Below are 23,295 nucleotides of genomic sequence, written 5' to 3' on the forward strand. Positions count from 1 at the left end.
GCTGATCTGTGAGGATATGAACCCACCAGCAGCTCACCCCACAGCAGTGCTTTGGTGGCAGCTGCGTTCATGGCCTCGCAGCTGGGAGCTGTGCAGGGGAGGAGGGCAGGCAGCAGCCCACAGAGTGCTGATGAGTCACCAGGCAAACACGCACTTCTGTGCCACTCTGCAAGAGTCAAATCGGATGACTGGGTTCCAGAGATGATTTCTAATCTCTCCTCTGTAAGAATGGTGTGGCGTCTGATCTGGTTTCCCTTTGGTAGTTTAGAAAGCGGGGTTTTGAGATGGCAGAGAGCTTGTGTTCAGGCTGCTGCAAAGTGAGAAGCTGATGTACCTGAATATTTCCCTAGCTGGTTTCTGTCTTTGCAGTTGTGTTTTTACCAGTTCTGAGAAGAATGTGTGGGTAGGAATATTGGCATCTTGCAATACAGAGTAGCTGCCTGCAAACCACCAAGTCTCCTCGCAGCAAGAGGTGACTGGGAAGGTTGGCAGTTCGGAAGGGAGCTCCTCTCAGCCTCCAGTCCAGTGGGGCAGGCTGGATTTCTGTAAGAGCACCTCACGGTGTGAGCCGGACCCAGGTAGTGCCCAGGGGGTTCGGAGGTGGCGGGACTTCTGTGAGGATGGTGGGTTATTGCAGCCAGGAGCTGCTGCTGAGGGCCCTGTTTTTGCTCCCTGCTTACCATTTGCGTGAGAAAATGCCTCTGCCCTCCCTTTTCTCCCTGTGTGCTGCAGCCTTAACCTTTTGGCTGCTGGTGCCCTGCCTAATGACACAGCACTTCGCTGTGAGGCAGTTCCAACAGCCACGTTAAAAAGAAAAAAATAAAACAAAACAGAAAAAAAAAGCCTTCACTGTGGATTTCTGCTGGAATCGTAGCTGGTGTAATGTTAACAGCGATGGGCTGATACTCGCCTCTGAAACTCAGGGAACTCCCCGCTCCATCCAGCGCTCCCCTCGCAGTCGCTGGGATCGGATCGCACTGAGGTGGATGCCCTCCCCGCCGCTGCGGGGCCGCCTCCCGCTGCCGCTCTGGCACTTCCTCCCCCGGCAGCGCAGCCCCGGCCTCCCGCTCAGCCTGCAGCGGGGCGAGGCGGGTGCGGGGCAGAGCTGGGCCGTCCTGAGCAGCTCCCCAGGCCCCGGCCCGGTACCCCGGTGGCAGCATGGTGGCCCGCGGGGGAATGGCACGGTTTTGGAGTCTGGAGAGCCTTCATATGGGCACAAGTGAGTACCCACTTTTCTTTTATTACGGTGTTGAATGAGGCGGTTGTGCCAGGTGGGGGGCTTGGATGTGCTCACGGCCGTGTCACTCACGGCAGCCAATGATGACACCGGTGGTCAAACAGCTGGGAGGTGGGATTGCTCCTCAGCATCCTTAAGTTTTGAGCTGCCAGGGAGCCCATCCCCAGCACACAGCCCTGCATGCAAAGACAGCATGAGCTTGTTGATTGCTGAGGAATAACAAGCAGTCATCAGCCCCAGAACTGCAGTCATTTTTCACCTGGATCTCAATGAATTGAGATGTCTTGGTGTGCCATCCTCATGTGCCATCCTTGCCGGAACAAACCAGCAAACAGCACTGGCACTGCAGAGGAGATGTATAAAGGGTCACTGCGATGATTTGGGTGTTGTTTTTGTCATCGTCGTCATCATTGATTTATAAGCTAAACACTGATTTCATGAATTATGCATTTGCAGATTTCGTGATACATTTTACAGGGTGTGTTTGAGAAGTTTATCAGTGCTCAGATTTATGAGAAAAAATCTTGTTTGTTTGTTTGTTTTTCCTTTTTTCTTTTTTAAGAAGGATTTCCCCCATCCTTGTTTGTTGTTATTATGCCATCAACATGAGTACATACTTGAAGTGCCGGTGGGTAGCAGAGCTTGGTAGTATAGCTGTGTTGCGTCACATCGAGACCATGGCATGTTTTTCCTCTTCTAAAGAAAACAAAATGCCTCTTTTATACTTAATCTGTGCGTCTCTCAGCTTTGATCTCTTGTACATCAACACCCAAATGGCCAAAGATGCTTGTAATGGTCTGAGCAGCCAGGAGTGGGGGTTGAAGTCATCCTACCCATATAGCAGATAACTGATAACGTGTCTGTTTGTGACACGGGTAAAGCAAGGGCAGAGCGGCAGGACAGGGTCTGCTGCTGTGCCTCGTGGGTGGGAGGGAGCAGCAGGTTCAAGAATGCAGCCAAGGAATCCCTTCCCCTTGGAAGGGAGAGGGCTGCTGGGCTGCTGCTCTGCTTATCTGGGACACAGCAGACATGAAAAAAGGAGTTCAGCACTAGCAGCCCGTTCTGGGTATTATTTTTGATTGGGTTTTTGAGGACTGTGTGATCTTCTAACTTTCTGGTTATTCATAGGTCAGGACAACCTTAGGAGTAAATCTGTACAGATAAATTAAGGACTAACTAGGCAGTGTATTCAAGCACTGAGACACCAATGGTGAGCACTTTATGCTCATCCCCAGTACTGTTTTGGACATTGCATTGCAGCTGGCTTTCCAAGCCAAGGGTCTGGCCCTGAGCCACATGGACCGGAGTCAACCAGTGTTATTGGTGCCAAAGCCAGTCCCTTCCACTTGTGAAGGAGAGATGATAGCCACAAGGCCCTCTCACCTGGAGATGGAGCCCCAGATAGTAAAACCCATCTGTGTAGTTTTGAGCAGTAATTCCAGACTTTTTGTGTGCACAGAGACAGTCGTTTACATGCCGTTTCTCTTGGTTTCTGTGGTTGTACAGACATGATGAAGCTCACCTTGTTTCTGATTTGTGTTTGCCTGCCAGATGTGGGCTGCCCACTCGTTTCGATGGCAGTGTGTCGAGAGGGAACATGTCAGGGATATGACAGAGCTGGGGACTGGCAGCAGCCCCTCTGAGTGCTGTCACTGTGAGATGGTAACTGTGCCCAGACCTCTCTTTTGGGTCAGATTAGTTTGTATTTCTTCAGGATTTAGTAAAAAAAAAACCACAAAAAAACAAGAAAAAAGAAAAAAAAAAGCTTGTAGTTCTGGTTTTTTTGCACACAAATAAGAGAATATCTCCATTTCATCGGATGCTAAATGAGAAAATTACAAAGAAGAGTAAAGAGTAATTCATGTCTGAAGAGTATTTTTCCAGACAACCCTACGCTTTCATCATTACTGTTATATTCATAGTAACAGGGGCAACTCCAAAGCGATTCCTCTTGCATTGTTTGTTTTTGGAATAGGTGCCTGTGTAAGAATGATTGCACAAACAGCTGTTCTGCCTTTTGTTTTAGCTGCTGCAGATGGCGGCACTGAATCTTCAGCATTGGTGGATGACAATGGCAGTGAGGAAGATTACAGCTACGAGGAGATCTGCCAAGCCACACCAAGGTACCTGCAGCCTGGAGGGGAACAGCTCGCCATTAATGAGGTAATGTCCTGGGTTACATTTCACTCTGAGGAATCTTTGCATTGTTACCACGATGGAGTGCTTGTTTTCCACACGTGGGTGGTTTGTTGTTAATAAAAAGGGCAATGGCTGTAGCCATCATAGTGAAGTATCCAGCAGCTGTGGTATTCTGCCTCGGACAGCGTGCAAGGTCAGATGCCAAGGGAAGAGCAGAGTTACAACACTTCATTGTGAGCCTGACTCATTAGCTACGTACCTGCTCTGGAACAGGACTCTGCTGGTTCTTACTGTAATGGATGTATGCATAGATTTCTGAAAATCCAGAATTTTAGTTTTATCCTCTAGGAGAATGAATCTTGGGCACTATGGTGAGATGTTCTGTTTTTTGGTTTTTTTTTTGGTAGTGTATAAATAGTTCATTCTTTATCCTTCACGTCCCTTTTCTCTTCCCATCTCAGCTGATAAGCGATGGCAGCATTGTCTATGCAGAAGCTCTCTGGGACCACGTCACTATGGATGATCAAGAGCTGGGCTTCAAAGCTGGAGATGTCATCAGAGTCCTGGAAGCTTCCAACAAAGACTGGTGGTGGGGAAGAAATGAGGACAAAGAAGCCTGGTTTCCAGCTAGCTTTGTCAGGGTTAGTGACTCTGTTTCTTTTGCACCACTGTTACATGAGGTCCTTGTAGTAGAACATGGCGGTGACTGTGGCACTAAATCTAAATGAAGGGGCAGATCCTTAGCATCTTTACATCCAAACATCAGAGGTGAAACTCCTGGTGACTTCCCACTTTATAATGTAGTAGAGGATCATACCCTCAGATCCTCCAGCTCCTCACTTCTTCCTTTGTGTGGCCCTCTTGTAGCCAACGAAATTTCACAACTAGAAATGAGGACAGCAGAAAGCTCAGCCAGGAGTGTATACAAAGAGAACAGCAGTTTGTGTGAGAGACAGGGGCGAGCTGTGCTGTGTGCTTCTGGCTTCTGATACTGCAGGGATTTCCTGGTAAAATGGCATAATTTATTACCACAGTCTTCTTTAGGAGTCTGGTTTGTAGTCTGAGCTCCCTTGTCAGAACTTAACCAGGTTATTGTGACTCTTGAATGATATAACACCAAATTATGTTTTATAATTTAATTTAATTTACTTTTTGAGAGCCTTTAATGAAACTTGAGCTACACCGTATTAAGTACCGCACAATCTGCAGGCGGTGGTTCCTGCCTTTAGCTCTCTAGCCAAAATGGACAATCAGAAAAAAGCAGACAAAGGAGGAGCTGTTGCCCAGACAGGGAGCTGGGGCAGAAGAATATCATAAGCTGATTTGGCCCAAATTACGCATTAACTCTTAGTAAGGGTGAGAAATAAACTTAATTCTGGAAAATACAAGGGCTACACAACGTGTATCTCTCAGATGCTGGGAGCAGAAAGCCATGGATTTAACCAACTGAAAAAAAAAAGTCTCAACACTTTGTTTGAATGTCTGGTGAGTAGAATGGGAACTTTATATTGTGTGGAATGCTGTCTTGTAAGGAAGGGATGGGAACATTTCTGCCCTAGTTGTCTCTTATTTGTAAGATGTTTCTAATGATTCTGTCATGTTTTGTAAAGTTTGCTGTTTTACTCTGCTCTGCTTTGTTGTGGCTGCAGCTGCGAGTTAATCAGGAAGAGCTGCCAGAAAACTGCAATAGTATCCAGGATGAAGAACAAGATGCAGATATTAGCAAGCATCGTCAGAAAATAGCTGAAAACAAGGATCAGATGAGAACCAACGTTATACAGGAAATCATGAACACAGAACGGGTCTATATCAAGCATCTCAAGGACATCTGTGAGGTACATGCTTTAAGCTGAGGGCATTCTGCTGACTTAATGGGAACAAAACATCCCACTTAAGTCGAGAAGTGGAATGGTTTCCTATGTCACAGCATTCCAAACTGCACTTCTAAGGCTGTCACTCAGAAGCTCGTTGTGCCCTTGTTAGGCTTTCCTCTCTGCAGGCTGCCACAAAGCACCACTTCCTTTCTGAAAAAACCATTCCACTTTTGACACGGAAAAAATTGTTTGCATGTCTGACTGCTATTTCCATAATAATAAGGGAGAGGAAGTGCAGTTTATTTAAAGCTTTTTATCACTTGGTTTAGATAGGAAACGTACAGTGATTGCAATAGAATCTGTTACAGTTCAGAGGCTAAACTTTTTGTAAGTAATGTGCAAGGAGAATGTTTGCTGGTGAGATTTTCTCTGGCAAAGAGACTTTGTTTGGATGCTTCAGAACTACAAAATCCTTAAAGGTGTCTTAGAACTAATTTGTTTGAGACGTGAAATAGTGAGAACGCTGTGGTTTTTTTCTACTTCTCAGTCAAATTATCTTGAAGGACCTCGTTCCATCAAGAAGCTTCTTAGTACTTTTCACCGACGTTTGCTTTCTCTGACATGGACTGTGATGCATTTGACCTCTTTTTTACGTGTTTGTGGTTAACATCTAGATGGGTGCTTAGCAACCTACAAATATTCTTACTACACTTAGTTTGCTGGTTCTCTCTGTATTTGCCATGTTGTTATCCTTCAGTCATGGCTAGATTCTTTCATGGGCCATGCAGTAGACATGGCAGCCGTTTGTTTCTTAGTGAATCAGGCCTTTTTTGTACAGCCAGGAAAGAAAAACTTGCTGCATTTGAGGAGTGCCTGCAGCCCACATTAAAGAGCCACACAGGAGCTCATTTTCCTGGCAAACCTCAATAGCAGGCTTTTTACAGCTGTCTGCTCCCAAAGCTGTTTGGGAGAACCCTGCCTGGAAGCAGCCACATGGAGCAGCCTGGTAGATAGCCCCTGTCATACCAGCTATCCTTAGGAGTCATCTGCTCCCATAACTGATAGGGAAATGGAGCACAGCTGCTGTTCTGCACACTCTTGTCCCTGCATAGTCAGAGCAGCAGGTACCTAAGGATCTGTGTGGTGACAGCAGCTGAGTCTGCAGCCTGAAGTAGGCCCCTGACCTCACATTTACCTTCTGGTTGTGGGAGTACTGATAGGATCTGGTTACTGACCTAATCCTGGGGAGTTGAATTTTCTCCGAAGGCATTTTAAAACTGATGGACTTGGTTATGCATCTACTTAGCCCTGGATATGAAGGAACTAGATCCATGTGATGTTCTTCCAAGTGAACACATAAATATTTTTATGTCAGTCTTACTGGTACTATTATCTCCTTACCAGTACTTTGAGCAAGGAGTAGCATTCCTGAACAGTATGACCTTAATTTTGCTTCCCTGGCTTAGACTGGGCACTACCTACACCAGCTGCCTAAGGAACCAGTACTTTAGCCTTTGTAGAAACTGTATATTAGTTGTTTCAGTGTTTGTTCCTGTAAAGAAGAACTGTTAAGGCACAAGATTACTATAGAAAAGCACAGCAGCTAAAGCAGTAGTTGTGCATTGGCTTGGAAGAATCGATTTGGGCATGAATCTGCAATCTCCTTGTCCAGACGTATATATGGCCAGGGAACCACTCACATGCCCGTCAATCATTGGGTTTTTGCCAGTTCAATAGGATGCTTTCAGGGTAGAAACTATTTCAGTATCTGTAAACTAATGAGGTTTTTTCTTAATTTTGCTTCCAGGGTTACATTCGGCAGTGTCGCAAACATACAGGAATGTTCACCACAGCCCAGCTAAGCACCATTTTTGGAAATATTGAGGATATTTACAAATTCCAAAGAAAGTTTCTGAAGGATCTTGAGAAACAGTACAACAAAGAGGAGCCTCATCTGAGTGAGATAGGATCGTGCTTTCTCCAGCATGTATGTTGCAGAAGTTGGTTTTATTTATGAAGTGAACAAAATCTGATAAGAAAATGATAACTGCATGAGGGGACTTTACTAACAAGTGGCTATCAAATGTTGGGCTTTAAACAGGCAGCATTTTAGAATGTAAAGTATTGACAGTGAAGTTTAGAAAATATTTAAATACTTCAGATTTCCCCTTATCTTTAGGAATTATTTGTCTTTGTACACGATTTCAAAACTGGTGATCACAGATGAGCTGGACTGTCTGCAGTGATCTCAGATTGCTTATTCAGGAGTTCAGTAACTTCCTAAAGAAAATAAGGATTGAGGGTGGTGGGGAAGGAGTCTTAATTCATAACAGAAACCTGTAGCTGTCAAGGCATTCTGATTTCAAGGATTCCCCAAACAAAAGTATTTCTTGAAGTACTGGGCTTGGTCATCCTGACATAATGAAAGCCTTTATCTCTGTGTTCATGCAGAGAATGTTCGCAGCTTTGGCAGTTAAAGGTAGATTCATGTGTAATTACAAAACTGGTTGTTACTGAATTTGGAAGCAAAATAAGAATGAATTAATTACTACAAGTAGATATAATAGGTATTGCAAAATATGTCTTTCATCCTTTGTGATCAGTACTTCAGGTAATGCTTTGACTTCTTTTTTGTAGCAAGAAGGCTTTGCTATTTATTCAGAGTACTGCAACAATCATCCCAGTGCCTGCATTGAACTTTCCAAACTAATGAAACAAGGCAAATACCGTCACTTCTTTGAGGCCTGTCGCTTGCTTCAGCAGATGATTGACATTGCCATTGATGGTTTTCTTCTCACGCCTGTTCAGAAAATCTGCAAATACCCCCTGCAGCTTGCAGAATTGCTCAAATACACCACGCAGGAGCACAGGTGAGAGAATTAAAAAGACAAATCTTAAAACAGGAACCTAATTACTGAAAGCTTGTGGGTGACAAAACACCAGTTCTCAAGATCAGGAACAAAACTACCAGTAACTGCAATAGAGTGGAGCTCCTTATGGGCATCTTGAAACCATTGCAATATTATCAAAATTTTATAAAACATCATTAGGAAAATGTTGTTTGGTTATTTTTGTATTCATTGCTGTGGCCTTCTGATAGAAACTGCCACTAAAGGTAGCTTGTACTCCACCAGGTCTCCCAGTACATTCAAGGCAATTTCTTATTGCCCCAAAATACATACAGAATACTTGGGGAACGCTATTTCCATATCAGTTCCATAAAAAATTTGATATGAGGATCTTTGCTATTTGCACTCTTTGTTATCTGCTTTGTAACTGAGCTACATCACTGGGCTTTCTGGATGTGCGCTTGAACAACTGCTTTGTTCATTTGTCAGCTCAGTGTAATGACTGAACACAAAATTGAACTCCTCACCAGACACAAGTTGGGTCTTTACCACTCAGTGTATTATTGCAGGTACTGAAAATCAGAGGAAAATACAGAACTGGATAGAGATCTTAATGGGATAGGAAAGGTACTGTAAAAGTAAGAGCTCCTCAGAAAAGGGAAGCTGTCAATTAATTAAAGAATTCTTCCCATGAACCTACAATAAATACTTTTTTATTTGATGTCTGCCAGAAAGCATCGATACTAGAAGGAACTATTTATTTTTTTTCCACTCCTCTGAACTACTTAGAATTATTGAACAGAATCATAGAATCCTTAGTGTTGGAAGGGATCTTTAAAGGCCATCTAGTCCAACTCCCCTGCAATGAACAGGGACACCACAGCTCGATCAGGTTGCGCAGAGCCTGATCCAGCCTCTCCTGGAAAGTCTCTAGGGGTGAGACATCCAGCACATCTCTGGGCAACCTGTTCCAATGCCTCACCACCCTCACTGTAAAAGACAGTGATATCCTTATATCTAACCTAAATCTACCCTGTTTTGGAAACAACTCCAGACTTTAGATTTTCATCTGGGATAAGTAAGAACTGAAGTTACAGGTTATTGGCCTTTCTAGTACACCCCTGGGTTGATTACCTCTTTGACTAAATTAAGATTTTATCTTTAAATGCCCGCCTTTTTATGTGTACAGTTGCAAGAAAAATGTTCCACTGTGACCCCAGTGCTCAAAGTCCAAATGCAGCCTGAGGTGATGCTTTGTGGGTAGAAGTCTGTGTTTGTTCAACCTTCGGAAAACTCCACTTGGAAACAAGGGAATTTTTGCTAGGGACCACAAAGGATGTTGACTGCTGATATTCAGGGCTTCAGTCCTAGTTCCTGGAGTCACAGCCCAGGTGTGCCCACAAGCAAACAGGTGCACACTCACACAGAGCCTCAGCAATGCTCCATTCAGCCTATTCTGTAGCTTTTTCTTTTGTTGTCTTAAAGTGGCTGAAGATGTGCACAGAAGGCCACACTGCCACAAGTGAGGGCTGATGTACATATAGAGAGGGAGAAGGAGCTGAGTTAAGGAAGGACAGGAGTAGCACTGTGGCCGTCCAGTGGTCACCCCTGGGATATCTCCCTGACACAGGCAGGATATTGTTATTGTTCATCTCACTTTTTGAGTATAGCGCAGTAGAAAAGGGACTCCAAAGCTATCAACAAAGGGAGGAGAGCTGGGTGCAGATGTGTAAAGAAATGCATCCATCAGCAGCAGCTGATGAAAATAGGAACTGAGACAGAAGCAGATAAACAGGACAGTGTCGCTGATGTTCTGGCGGGGTTTATTTCTGTCTCATACTGTTTTCTACCTCCAGCTTCCTTTTCTGCAAGAGTTGTAGAGATAATGGAGGGGAGGCAGCTGGGACTCTAAGACAAGAAATAAACCTCTTTCCTTCCTTCTTCTTAGAGACTATTTGAGGAAGGTGAAGGAGGCATGGATTATACACAGAGTGAAACCTAAACATGCCTACTGGCTGGGGAGAGCTATAAGCATATGTGGAGCTCAGGGACAGAAGTGGGGAGCAGAGCAATGGAGGAAGAACAGGAGACTGAATTCTATCTTGAGCAGACAGGGGAAGGTGACAGCCTTGGCTCTCGCATACTTCTTCCATGAAAATCGGCCACTTTATCACTTTAATTCTTCTCCTTGGTGCTTAGGCTCTTGAGTCCCTTGTTCACATTGTTTGAGGTTGCTGTTCGTATCTTTTCTGCCTGAATAAATTTCCTTGTTCACATTTTTTTCACCCAGCCATTGGGAACGAAAAGGAGAAAATGCAAGTGTTAAACATGATCAAAGGATGACCTTTGCAATAAAATCCCCCTAAAATCTTGCTCAAAAAGCAATCCCATTGGTGAAATGTATAGATCGGTTTGGGGTTTTACCACTGTTTTCAGTAGAGACATTGTTTCTATTCATTAATCTACTTCGTCCTCTTTGCACCAGTTCAGTAATTTGCTCCTGCACAAAATGCAGCAGTGCTCTGTACAGACTGTTGTGTGAGGTCCAGGATAGCTGAGAATCACGTCTCTTCTTTAATACTCTGAGTAAGAGGATATATGCAGGACGGTAGTTCAGGTAACATGTCACAGCTTCTGTTTGCGTCATACCCATTGTACAAGTGTTTTTTGCAACATGCCTATATTTCACAGTGATTATAACAACATAAGAGCTGCTTATGAGGCTATGAAGAACGTGGCATGCCTAATCAATGAGCGAAAACGAAGACTGGAAAGCATAGACAAGATTGCACGTTGGCAAGTGTCTATAGTAGACTGGGAGGTAAGTGCCAGACCCTTTCCTGATATAAGGCACTGTGTACAGTACTTCATGTCCTCAACGGGGTCTGCCCGTCTGCATGGAAGGTAGCTGGTGGGTGTCTACTTTTCAGCTGGTCACTGCTCAGTTAAAAGTCCAGTTGCAGTGATTTTGTTACTGATTACCCTGCTTATCACTCAGGAAGAGCAGCAGGTGGTACATGAACAGATGTCTTTGAGATGACACTGACATGTAGGAAATGACAAAATGGATTTTTCTGTTATACTTGGACTGTGGAGTCTCATCCAGATTTGTGGTTGTTTTATCAAACTTGAACCTGCTTCAGTGACTTTAACAAGTGTCTTCCTGATTTATGCTGAAAGAAAGCAGACCAGAATCACTTTTATTGAGTTCATCTGTACGAGATTATCTACCTTCTATGGCGTTTTCAGCTCTAATATTTAAAACACAATAAGATGGAGTTAAGACTTGATGAGTGAAGTGAGGATGATAAGGCACACGCTAAGATCTGAAACTGTTGTTTACTTACTTAAAGCCTGTGTATCATCTTAGGGACCGGATGTGTTAGCCAGAAGCTCAGAACTGATCCACTCAGGAGAACTGACCAAAATATCAAAGCAAGGCAAAAGCCAGCAGAGGACTTTCTTCCTCTTTGACCATCAACTTGTGTTCTGTAAGAAGGACCTTCTGAGAAGGGACATCTTGTATTATAAAGATCGTATTGACATGGATGAGATGGAACTTGTGGACGCTGAGGATGGCAGAGACAAAGACTTTAACATTAATGTCAAGAATGCTTTTAAGATAATAAACAGGGTGACAGAAGAGGTTCATTTGTTCTGTGCAAAAAAGCAAGAGGATAAGAAGAGGTGGATGGAGGCATGTGAAAGTGAAAGGAGAAGAGTTCAAGAAGATAAGGAAATGGGTAAGTGCAATGATTTCCTCTCTAAAAGGTAGTAAGAACAAAAGAGAACGTTGTTTTCCACTTTTTTTTTTAATGCTTTGTGCAGATGTGCTCTCTGCATTCTGGGACTGTTGCTTCTTTGTTACCTGACATCACTTTTAGCTGTAGAAGTGAAGGCTGTTCAGGTGTGTTTGCGCTGTCATTGTGGGCCATTCCATTCCATGTTACCATTCCCTTCCTGGTAGGCAGCACTGCTCCAGAAAACCCTGAGCTTGGGGAAACTCAAAAGGGGTAGCCACGCAACAGTGGTGGTAGTGGCAGTGATAATGAGGAGATTTATTTTAATAGCACTGACACTTACTTAAGACTGGGACATGCATTTCTGTGAAGCTGAGCACAAAGACTGTGAGGGCAGGTCCGTTGTACTTGTACCTGTTTTGACCCACGTGTCTTGAGCCAGAGGAAAGATAGTTGAGTAGAAATAGCCAGTGTCTGCCTGGTTTTGTGTGTGAGAGTAGTTTGGACATTTTCTCCGTTACCCAGAAGACTGCTTGTCTTCCATAAATATGTATACATATTTTTGGCAAAATTAAACACTTCCTTTAGCCAAAACCAGTGGAAAGTCACCAGTATTCTCAACCTCAGGTTTAAATTTGCCTTGTTGATTTTGTAAGTTATCTTGCTGGAGTTTGCATAAAGCCTCTAATCTTAACTGCTCCGAGAAGAAATGCATGCTCTTCAAATGGCATTTTACTTCTATTTTCAAAAACACTTTGGTGCGGGTCATTGTCTCCCAAACCATATCTCGCTTTTCTTAGCTTTTATGAATACATGTGAACAAAGCCCACATCCAGAAAATCCTTCTCCAAACCACTAATAGCAACCCTAAGAAAGTGGTCTGATCTCTGCTGATGAAACTGCTTTCATTTTTCTTCTTTTTTGGTCTGTTTCCTTGTTTCTATAAAGGAAAAAAAAGCAGAATAAAATAACAGAAACCCCTTATACCCCAAAATTATGGGTAGCTGCTCCTTGTATGTTAATAGGCTGATTTGCGTGAAGTTCTCTATAAGTTCAGGCTAAAAGAGTAAACTGAGTTTTAAAAGCATAGAGCTATGCAGCTATGCTTTTGAATTGCAGCTTCTGTGCTCTTCAAGTGCAGATCAGTGAAGGAAGAGGCATCACATAAAGTGTTGTCTGCTCATGCTGGCATAACATACCCATGTGTCTCCAGGGCTATGTGTGCAGGAAGAGGAAAGTGAATAGCATGTCCACAGGCTCCAGATGTTGCCAGATACTTGGCTGCCTTTGACGGTGGATATCTGGATATCTGTACTCAGCACAGACCAGTCATATACCTGTCACACAGTAGTATATGGCATACTATTGGATCACATAATTCATGCAAGTGTGTAAATGAGTATGTGAGAAATTGGAGTGTGGGATCCAGCCCCAGGCTGATGGCAGCTCCAACCACATCACAGCCTCCTTTGGTGTCTGGCAGAGGATGGGATGCTCTGTCCTTGGGGTAGAGGGATGTTGGCCTCCATAGCCTTCTGCCATGTTCGCACTGCCAATGACAGTTCCTTGGCATGTTCAGGACATGCTGTATGAAGATGATGTCCACCCAGTATCTTGTTTGCTCAAGGACTGTGCAGAGGAGTTACAATAGATCCTTCTTTCTGCTATGAAAAAGTACCAAGTTTATACAAAAAAGGCTAATCTAAGATAATAGCATGGAGTTTGCTCAGTGCACAGAAAACTTCTCCAGCTTTTAAAATCATATCTTTTACTCCACATGGATCATCAAATGAATTCATTAAATATGGGAAGTATAAGCAATAATTAGATTAAATATCTTTATGTCCTTTCTTTACTCTGTCTCGTAGGAATGGAAATTTCAGAAAACCAGAAGAAACAAGCCATGCAGAATGCCCGTAAGTCAAGGCATGGGAAGATGAAAGGTAGGTGTTTTAAGAATGGTGTTATTATTATTTATTTATTATTATTATTAATGCTCCTATTTTATTCCAGTGTTTTCGTTCTCCAGAATAAGTACAGGGATTCAATTTCTGAAGCTTTTACCTTTTATCCTTGGGTTTACACGGGGATTGAGTTATTCCCATTAGCCCAATTTCAAATTGAAATACCTTTGTGAGCTGCCTACTAAGTCAGTTTTCCAGTCTCCTCTAGACAGTAAGCTGCCATTATCTCTTTATTAAAGAACAAGTGCTTTACTTACGGCTGTAAGAAAGTGTTTGCAGAGAGGAAATTAAAAATGAGTTATTGTGTGCCCCGGTGGCGCACGTGGTAGAAGTGCCGCTTGCAACACCAGAGGCCCAGGGTTCGAATCTCCCCTGTGGCGCAAGTGGTAGAAGTGCTGCTCTGCTATACAAAAGGCTCGAATCCCGGGAGTTGGACTCGATGATCTCTAAGGTCCCTTCCAACTCACACGTTACTGTGATACTGTGTGATACCCTTTCCTTCCCTTACTTTTATTCTGACAATTTATTCTTCAGTAATTCTGTGCTTTCTACTGAAAAGGCTTTAAGATACTTTCTGCAAGACACATGTTGCTGAGTTCACAGTAGCATAGTCAAAATAGCTCCTTGCTATTCTATCTTGCTAATTACTGAAAAGTCCACAGTGAAGGACTGTCTTTTTCAGTCTTAATTTGAGTAAGTGTTGGAGTGTGTTGAGAGAATAGAGAAAGCAGGAACAGACTAGGTCAGAATTTAGGAGTGAAGGTGTAAATTAATCCCTATTCCCGAGGATTAATGCTATCATAAAGCACTTTAGCAATCACGAGATATCTGTAAAACCTCTCTGGATTATCAGGGAAGTGGCTGAAAAGAGGAGATTCTGTTTAGAATATCCAAGTCCAGAGTCTAAGGATGTTCACCTGCAAAAATATTTTCTAAAATGAAGAAATGTATTTTGATTGGTAGCAGCCTTTTACTTAGTCTGATCTGTGGGCTGACTAAAGTAAATGCTTCTATTTTTTAAGTGTCTGTCCTTTGTAATATCAGAATTTACCCATGCAGATAATGTTGCCAGGCATTGTGAAATGGTTGCTTATTTTTTGTACCATTGTTATTTGTAGTAGTGTTATTCTTAACAGAAATGAGTGCAGCAATTAAAAGGTCATACATCAGAGAAGGTGCCATCTAGTAGTGCTTTCATTTAATATCATGGCAAATTTAATTCTGGCTTTACTGACTGCTAGATCTGTCCCATGATGCCATGCTCAATTTTTTCCCCTCATTGGCTACCTTGCTAGCTGTCTCATATACTTTCTTAAACTCTTCCTGTTCCAGGTGTGAGCTATAATGGGTGTCCTGTGCCTCCTCTACACCAGAGCTTGCATCCCATCCATCAGCGCCACATCACCGTGCCCACCAGCATCCCACAGCAGCAGGTCTTTGCCCTGGCAGAACCCAAGCGGAAGCCATCCCTTTTCTGGCATACCTTCAACAAACTCACCCCATTCAAAAAGTGAAGGACACCGGCATGAGGAGAGACTTACTCCAAGGAAGGACCTTGGAGACCCAGTTAAGCTTATTTAAGCTCAATGAATCTCCAGTTTTGGAGGAAAAACCATGGGCTCCCTTGAGCCAGAAATGCAACTTTGTCTAGAAGAATAATGAAGTGGCTCAGCACTGCTCTGAAGTAAATGCTGCCAAGTGTCAGCATTGCTAATGAAGAGCAGTTTCGGTTCTGACAAGGACAATTTACTGTTACTCTAAAGCAGCAGTATTTGGTCTGTTTCTTAATTATGCTGAAGTAATGATAGAACTGTGCAGGTCATTGTAACATTTCATTTTTCTTAATCTTATGCTGATGGCCAAATTTAGTATAGGGAGGGCTTTTTCCTTAAGGGTATGTCAGCAAGGAGTCCTGGGGGAGTTTTCTCCTTTTGGAGAACCAAGCAGGAGCTGCCCATTAAAATCAGGTGGATAACATGCTGTTGCTGGCTTTGGTGGACCCTAATCCTTCCTGTCTTTTCCTATTAAATTGCCAAATGGCAGGAGAATGTCCCACGGGGCCTTAACATATTCCAGATTGGAACAGAGAAGTTTTTATTCTGTCATATAGAAACATGAACAGAGTGCAAAATGGACTACAAAGATGTGTGCATTTATTGCATACAAGTGGATACAAGAGGCGCCCAGGGCATCTCTGATTTCTTTCAGTCAGAGCAATATACTGCTTGCATGTATACTCTTCAGAATAGAGCTTTTATATCACTTTTTGTGCACTTCTTAGCCTGGGAGAACCTTCTTTATATTCCCAGTATGCTTATTTCTCTGTGAAAAAAGTTTGTTGTTTTTTTTTTTTTTTAATGGAGATAATGTGAATGTACAATGTCAGAGCTGACACAGTATGAGCTGACTGCTGGCTATGTTAATGTAGCTCACACACTTTGTACTCATATAGCTTCACATAGAAAATGGATGAATGGTAATGGAAATATCTCCATTAAGTTCTCAAAGCAGTCTGGATCCGTGCTTCTTCTACATGGGCAATCAACAATGAGTTGTGACCAGATTTCTTCACAAAGAAAAAGAAGTCCTTACTGGAAGGGACAGAATAATGATGTGGACCAAAGATGGATTTCTGTCTCAGTCATTGGTCTGTGCTGGAAGGGGAAGGATCTGGCTGGAGAAAAGTCAGCTGTAGTCGGCATCTGCAGTATATGACCTGCACTGCTGTACGTTGATTTGGGAGAATACCTTTTAATTGCCACTGAGAAGCAACAGGATCTCGCTATTTGCAGCACTGATCATTTCTACTCGCTAACTCAAAAGGATGACAAGACTATTGGTAATATGGAAGGAAAAAAGGACTTCTTATGTTTCAGAACTGATTTGTTACGAATGTCTTTCAAATACTTTATCTTATGCTGCTGATTAGGGGCATTATCAGATGATAAGTATAGATCCAAGAGTATTCTTTGACAGTGGACACAATCACCTTTGTAATGAATCTGTACTATATGAAGAACAAACAATGGGCTAGAGGCCAGGCATCTTAATATCAATGTAAAAAAAGCCTTATTTTAAACTTTTGCTCCTACTGCTGTTCTTACCTCTGTCTCTTTACTTGTCAGTGTTCACTTGTCAGTGAAGCCCACTATTCTGATGGTTTTCTGATTCAGTAACTTTCTGGCAACTTCTGCAAAGTGCAGGTTTGTAGTTTTGATTTTAAATGACGTCTTTGACAACAGTACATTTCAAATGCCTTGTGTATATAGCTCAGCAATAATGCAAAGTCTGGTGATGCTCAGCCAAATTGTTCACTCCATAGTGAACTTCATTGCTTGTGCTTTTCTGTAGTGATAGATGATGACCTGAAACAGCTAAGAACTGGAAATATGCACTGATATTTTCAACAGCCCAGCCTAAAGAAAGCGCACAAGAAGGATAGTGACAAAAGCTGGCTGGGTTCAGTTTTCGTGTTTAAAACAAGTTGTCTAAAAGATAATTCTAAGTGCTCAATTTAAACTGAATGAACTGACTTTCAAATGCCAGCATGGATGCATGCCCTTCCGCATAACTGAGCAACTCTTTTGTGCTTCTTATGTACCTATTTTTATGGGTATATCCCATGTTCAGGCCTGCAAACCAAAGTGGTGCACATATTATGGAAGTAGAGGTATTTCATATCCACATTTTGAAAGATTTGTTTAGATATAAACACATCCAAAGTTGGATTGCAGTTCACATGCAGAAACTTTCCCAGAGTGGCCTGAGGACATTATGAGAGCTACTTTTACATATTTGTCTTTGATAAAAAGATTTTGGGATGTATCTTCTGTCACATCAGTGCCCATCAAGGCTCTTCCCATGTAGTAGTGCTGGTGCCTTAGCCCTAACAATGAACAGAAATGTTTGTGTGTGGTCTTGGATGCACCAGGTTGTTTTGTTTTGCTTTGTTTTTTCCTCAAGGAGAACTGAATTTCAGAAAGAGGAAATGTTTCATGGTGCAGATTACTCAGGACAGTTTTATATATAGTGCCCTACTTGTAGATGTGTTTTATAATATCCTCCGTGTCTTTCTTTGCAGTCTTCAATAGATGAAGAGGCTACCAACACTGTATTTTATTGGGTTATATATTTATTGGTCAAGGACTATGCTGGCTATGCAGCAAGACTGATCAAATCCAAGAAGGCAGGCTGAATTTAAACTACGCCACAATCTTTTAAATGAATTACAGTTAAATGAAAACACACAATTACATTATCCAGCAACTAAGGCAAATGTTTACTTGGGGATCAGTCTGATTTCAAAGTCTGGGGAAAAGAACTGCTAATAAAATGTAAGATTTTCTGCTCTAGCACCTCTGTCCTTTAGCAGAACATGAAAGCCCTGACTATCCTGATGACAAAACGTACCTTCGGAAAGCTGTCTTTTCCATCGCTTTTGTTTGCTATAAGTTGCTGTCAAATGCTCTAAGGCAACTACTAAGCATATTTGTGCCTCCTTTAGCTAAAGCACAGCCAGAGCCTTCCTGATGGCCTGCTGAGCAGACAACCTCAGACTTTTCGAATGAGATGCAGTAAAATGTAATTGTCCTCAAATATGTTCCCACTGAGTTCGGATAGTGCCAAACCATAATTGCATCTAACTGGAAGCATTTGATGTATAAAATAATAAGATTGTTTTACAAGTGGCTCTTGCCATGCTAAATTTCACATTGAGTTTTAGTGGTCAGAGTAGTGAAGGAGTTCAAAGACAGACTACTTAAATGTTCTGCGTTTTAGTTGTCTTTTGAAAATAATTAGAGCAGAGTTTTGGAGCCAAAGGTCTTTAGCCATAACAAACACAGTACCTTTCCTTGACCGCCTTTCTGCTTTTTTTCTACATGTGGCATCTGTGTGTAAGAGATGCCTTCCAAATGATCTCTAATTTAAAACTATTTGTTGTAAATACTAGGGATGACTTGCGTACGTATTTTATTTTGACAAAGTGTTTTGTAACATTTTATCTTACATGCATTGCTTTGTGCATCTCACCATCTGTGTGCTGTTACATGTGTTGTAAATCAAGTGTCCTGGCTACGCAGCAGATGAGTTGGCTGTTGACGGCTGAAACACAATGTATAGGACTGCAGTGTCTTCATGTGTATTTGTTCTGAAGTAATTGCATTACAGTGTTTGTTTACTCTTGGAATGTTGTCAAATGGATCTATTTTCTGGAAATAAGTACAAACTTACATTCCCATTATTTTCCTCTCGTTGTACATGTTTTAATTAAATAATGTACAGCTGAAGTTCTTCAGCTGTGTCTTATAAAACTTTATTGTACAGTTTTGAAAGTGTTGGACTTCTTAAATTGTCTACAAAATCCCTTCTGTGTGGCAAACATTTCTCAGCTGTCACATTTATTATTTTAAAGCAAAAAACACATCATACCATCTTCTGTTGGTTTTCTAGTAACAATGTCAGTACTCCCCACTACAAATTCATTTTAGCAAACTGCTGAGCCCAGTTGTGGGGCTGAACTCTTTGTTGTTCATACAGAAACTGTCCTTATTAAGATCCCAGAGATACGCATCTACTGTCATTGTACTTTGCCTTGTTCTAGCAGCCTGCTTCTTCAGTACCCCTTGGAAGCAAATTCAAATGCAGCTGCTCTATTAATAAAATTGTGGCAAACAGGATGGTGACTTAAGCCCTGTGGTTTAGCTGAGGAGGTTTATATTCTGTTTTCTTTGGAACAAATGCAAATCCCAGGAAAAGAGTTCACCCAAAAGGCGTGCTGTGTAAAATGTATGTGGTTCAGCTTGCTGCCCTGGCTAGTGGAGAAAAGTTTTTTGTAGCTCATCATTCTGTTGCAGAAGGGAGCACATCTGAATGGCGTGCATGTGTCCTTCCTGCTCAAGGCCATGTTAAATATGGTTTCACCGAGACACAATGGCTTTAACAAAATAATCTGTTTTCCTGAAATCTTTTCATGAAAAATGTTTTGGTGAACTCAGAAGATAGCAAAGTAGTTGGGCTTGCCAACTTATCCCCTTTCCTTTCAGCGTTCAAGTTGCTGTATCTAATTCTTGGTAGCTGTTGTATCTAGTTCTTGGTTCACCTCAAAGCTGGCAATTTCCAGGCCTCCAAGTGCCACTGCTGGACAAGATTTGTGTTGAACACTCAGGGGTCAAAGCACAGCACATAATGTGAGCACTGAGTGAGGCTGTGGATGGCTGAGAAACATACTTTCCACAAACCCTGGAGTACAATGTCATGGACAGTAGCCTTCCTGAAGAAGATATCTCCCAGAAGCCTCTTCCAACTGAAAGCTGTCCATGGTGACCTCATTTGTGCACTTTAATGTTTTGACATTCAGGCCCGATTCTTTTGGGGGTTGCTTAGCACTGTTTTAAGTTCTTCAAGAGCTGATCTATCAGGGGAAGCTTTTTGTTTTATAACTTTGGAGATATCCACTCATATAGTTGGATATATCTTTGTTTTAATAACTATATATCCCGTGGTCATTACTGTCATGCTCAGCCTGACAAAGGTAATTATCACAGGAATCAATCTATAAAATTATATCTGCATTTCCTGCCACTCAGATGCAACACTGTTTAAGAATGAATGATGACCTTTTCTGCACAACTATTTCCAAGGCTTCTTCTCTCATGCAAGAAGCAATAAGACTAGAAGGAATGGCTTCAAGTTGCACTACAGAAGAATCAAGTTGGACATTAGGAAATACTACTTCTCCAATAGAGTGGTCAGGCTGGAATGAGCTGCCCAGGGAGGTGTTCAAGGAACATTTGGGACACGGCTTAGTGAGAACAATTGGTGTTAAGTGGATGGTTGGACTGGATGATCTTGTAGGTCTTTTCCAACCCTGGCGATTCTGATTCAAGGAGAGTAGCTAATTACAGAATGCCCTTTTCCTCACCATAAAGCTTGTAATATCTTTTATTACCACGCGGTGGTGGTGAAGATCTTAGTGAAAACTGAGCACAGAAAACACTGCTCAGTTGTGCTCTGGCTTTTTAAGAATGCTCTTCAATGGACAGACCAGGTTTGTCAAATGTTTGCAGTGTGGGAACCACCCCAGACACAAGGTTTTCAATCACTTGCAATGACCAGGGTGAACTGAGGCCACTTCTTATATCATTAACTCCTTTTACTAACAGTTTTCACCCTTCACTGTTCATGATCAGCATTTATGGAGCTGATGATAGTCTCAGTTGCTCTCCTGCTAGTCCATGGAGAGCAGCAGTGTCAGTAATGTCAAGAAGATGAAGTGAAACATCAAGTTATGGCTTCTTCAAAGTTGGGTACCAGTCACAAATTCAGAGGCACGATAACTGTGACTGATCCTTCAAACAGCAACGGAGAGCTTGACAACTACACATGAAAAGCTCCTTGCCATAGAATTTCTTTACTTAACTCAGCCTTGTACTTCTTTTCCATAATCACCTAACACTTGTAATGCCACATTCATGGTTTTAATTTTGTTTTCATTTCTATACTCTTTTTGTCCCCACTTCCATCATAAATTCTTAAGTTTCTTTCTTTCAACCTTCTTAAGTTTCTTTCATTAAAATAATGGCATGAGACCTGCCTTCCATCCTACAAACTTAAATAACATATTTGTACAATAGAACAGGCATATCAAGGCTTTATTAGTTCATTTTAACAATTTTATTTCACATAACTGTGGCAAAAGCTGAAGTACAGAGCACTTCAGCTTACTATTGGAATTAACAGAGAGATTCCAGTTTAGCCCTCTGTTTTAATTATTGAACAGCTCTCAAAATGAAATCACTGACCTTTGAGAATTTAGTGACCAAACAAGCGCTTGTCCTCAAGGCACATATCTGGAGCCTCCATTCCCTTACAGGAAGCTTTTATGCAATACTGAAAGATGCCCAAGAAGGTTGCAAGTACAAAGTGAATAAGGTAAGACCAAAGATATGATATGTACACTGATGATGATGATATTGCTATTGTGTGGTGAGAATTGCATGCAAGGGGGTGAAATGCCTAGGCACAAAACACTCCCTTGAGCAACTGGGAATGGAATTTTTTTGTGGGAGGACAAGGACTGTCAGACTTGGGGTAATTCATATATTAACAGCATCCCATACAGTACTTCTTCCTTTTACTCGCCTGTAGAGTTCTTTGACTAAGGCAGCAAATGTTTACATAATTCAGAAATAGCAAAAGTTTGACCAATTTTCAACTCCCTGTAGTGCAAACCAGCAGCAGATGAAGAGAGATTTTTCTGGTGGGTGACCAAGCACACCTCTGTATGCTGCTGGCAAAGGCACTGCCAACAACATTTCCAATAACTGCTGCAAAATTGGGAATATTTTGGAAAACAGAAGGAAATATTAAAGGCTATGTCCCAGATGTAGGGCTATCCTACCCTATAAACTGAATGAATGTTTAAATTGAATATTCCTACCAAGGTGCAATTGCAGTTAATGAGAATATAGTGGTGTCTCTCTTACGTGGTACCTGTGTCACTTGAAATGGTGACAGTGATGGTTAGTATTTCAATAGGAAACTGACCTTAGCTTTAAATTCTTGTTCATGAAAGAAATAATTTAAAAGCCAATTACTTAAAATGTACTAATTCTGACTACCATTAACCTCCATAGGCTAAGCTTCTGTGCATTAGTTATTTAAGGATAATAGCACCAAATAAAATAGATACTAATTTTGTTGCTATTTCATTTTTATCCCTCTTTTTAACCTCTTCCCACTAATTACTCTTATAAAGAGTAATCGGTGAGCACAGTTCCTGTTCAGTGGACCTCTCTTAAAAGCCATAAAAGGGAGTAAGGGCTCTCTAATGAAAGTGTAAAAATAAGCTGAAATTTATGAAGCACAGTTAAATGTGAGGGGGAGAACTAAAGATCTGCTTTTGCTAAAAAATTCTTATTTGATTCCTCACATCATTGTCCTCATCTCACTCTGCTTCAGCTCTGACCCTCTGTGAGGTCATTCAACTTATTAACCCAGAAAAAGACTAACTGTGATAAAAGAGAAAAAAAACAACAACAAATGCTGTTGTTTTGTGCCAAGTTAATGGATTGAATCACCTTAGCTCACCTCCCGCAGGCACCACAGCCAGCTCGTGGGAGATGAGAGGTACAAACTTGCAGCCATGAGCAGTCAAAGAAAAATATAGATGGGGAACACCTGTTTCTTTTCAGTTGTGAGCTGCCTGACTGGCTCAGTTATATTATTTTTCCCTTAAAAAGCTACTAGACTGGGACATTAATGGCCAACACTACCTGATCTGGAGACCCAAGAGAAGAGGTATGTTGATGCCAGATGTACAGGGTACTGTTTTTATCAAGTCTTTCAGAAAGGAAGGAGTGAGCTGGAAGCTGTAGACAAGCTTCTGTCGGGCAGCAGCGGCCATGAAGCAGCTCCTCTGTAGGTGCTGCTCTGGCCAGGGGAATGTAGAAATTATGAAAAAGAATGCCTGCGTGTTACATATAGTCTGAACAATAGCTTAGAGGAACGGGTCGCTGTATGAATCTTTGTGCATGAGTTTGTACGGTTACT

General features: G+C 42.0%; 1 protein-coding gene across 4 annotated transcripts in view; it reads left to right on the top strand.

Moving 5' to 3' along the window:
- SPATA13 (spermatogenesis associated 13) overlaps positions 1 to 19,702 on the top strand; it is a 142,677-nt gene extending 122,975 nt beyond the window's left edge. For 3 of the 4 annotated variants that reach the window (XM_072326488.1, XM_072326489.1, XM_072326490.1), the window contains 9 exons: positions 3,264 to 3,400; positions 3,838 to 4,017; positions 5,026 to 5,211; positions 6,998 to 7,177; positions 7,828 to 8,060; positions 10,731 to 10,860; positions 11,410 to 11,782; positions 13,648 to 13,722; positions 15,076 to 19,702. In XM_072326488.1, coding sequence (XP_072182589.1) covers positions 3,264 to 3,400; positions 3,838 to 4,017; positions 5,026 to 5,211; positions 6,998 to 7,177; positions 7,828 to 8,060; positions 10,731 to 10,860; positions 11,410 to 11,782; positions 13,648 to 13,722; positions 15,076 to 15,257 — 1,676 coding nt within the window. In that variant the 3' untranslated portion in view covers positions 15,258 to 19,702. Of the gene's footprint in view, positions 1 to 1,040; positions 1,220 to 3,263; positions 3,401 to 3,837; positions 4,018 to 5,025; positions 5,212 to 6,997; positions 7,178 to 7,827; positions 8,061 to 10,730; positions 10,861 to 11,409; positions 11,783 to 13,647; positions 13,723 to 15,075 lie in introns of those variants that run through there. The other variant, XM_072326491.1, reaches the window with a different exon arrangement.
- Positions 19,703 to 23,295: the final 3,593 nt, after the last annotated feature.

Source organism: Excalfactoria chinensis, chromosome 1, assembly GCF_039878825.1.
Source record: "Excalfactoria chinensis isolate bCotChi1 chromosome 1, bCotChi1.hap2, whole genome shotgun sequence".
Lineage (NCBI taxonomy): Eukaryota > Metazoa > Chordata > Aves > Galliformes > Phasianidae > Excalfactoria > Excalfactoria chinensis.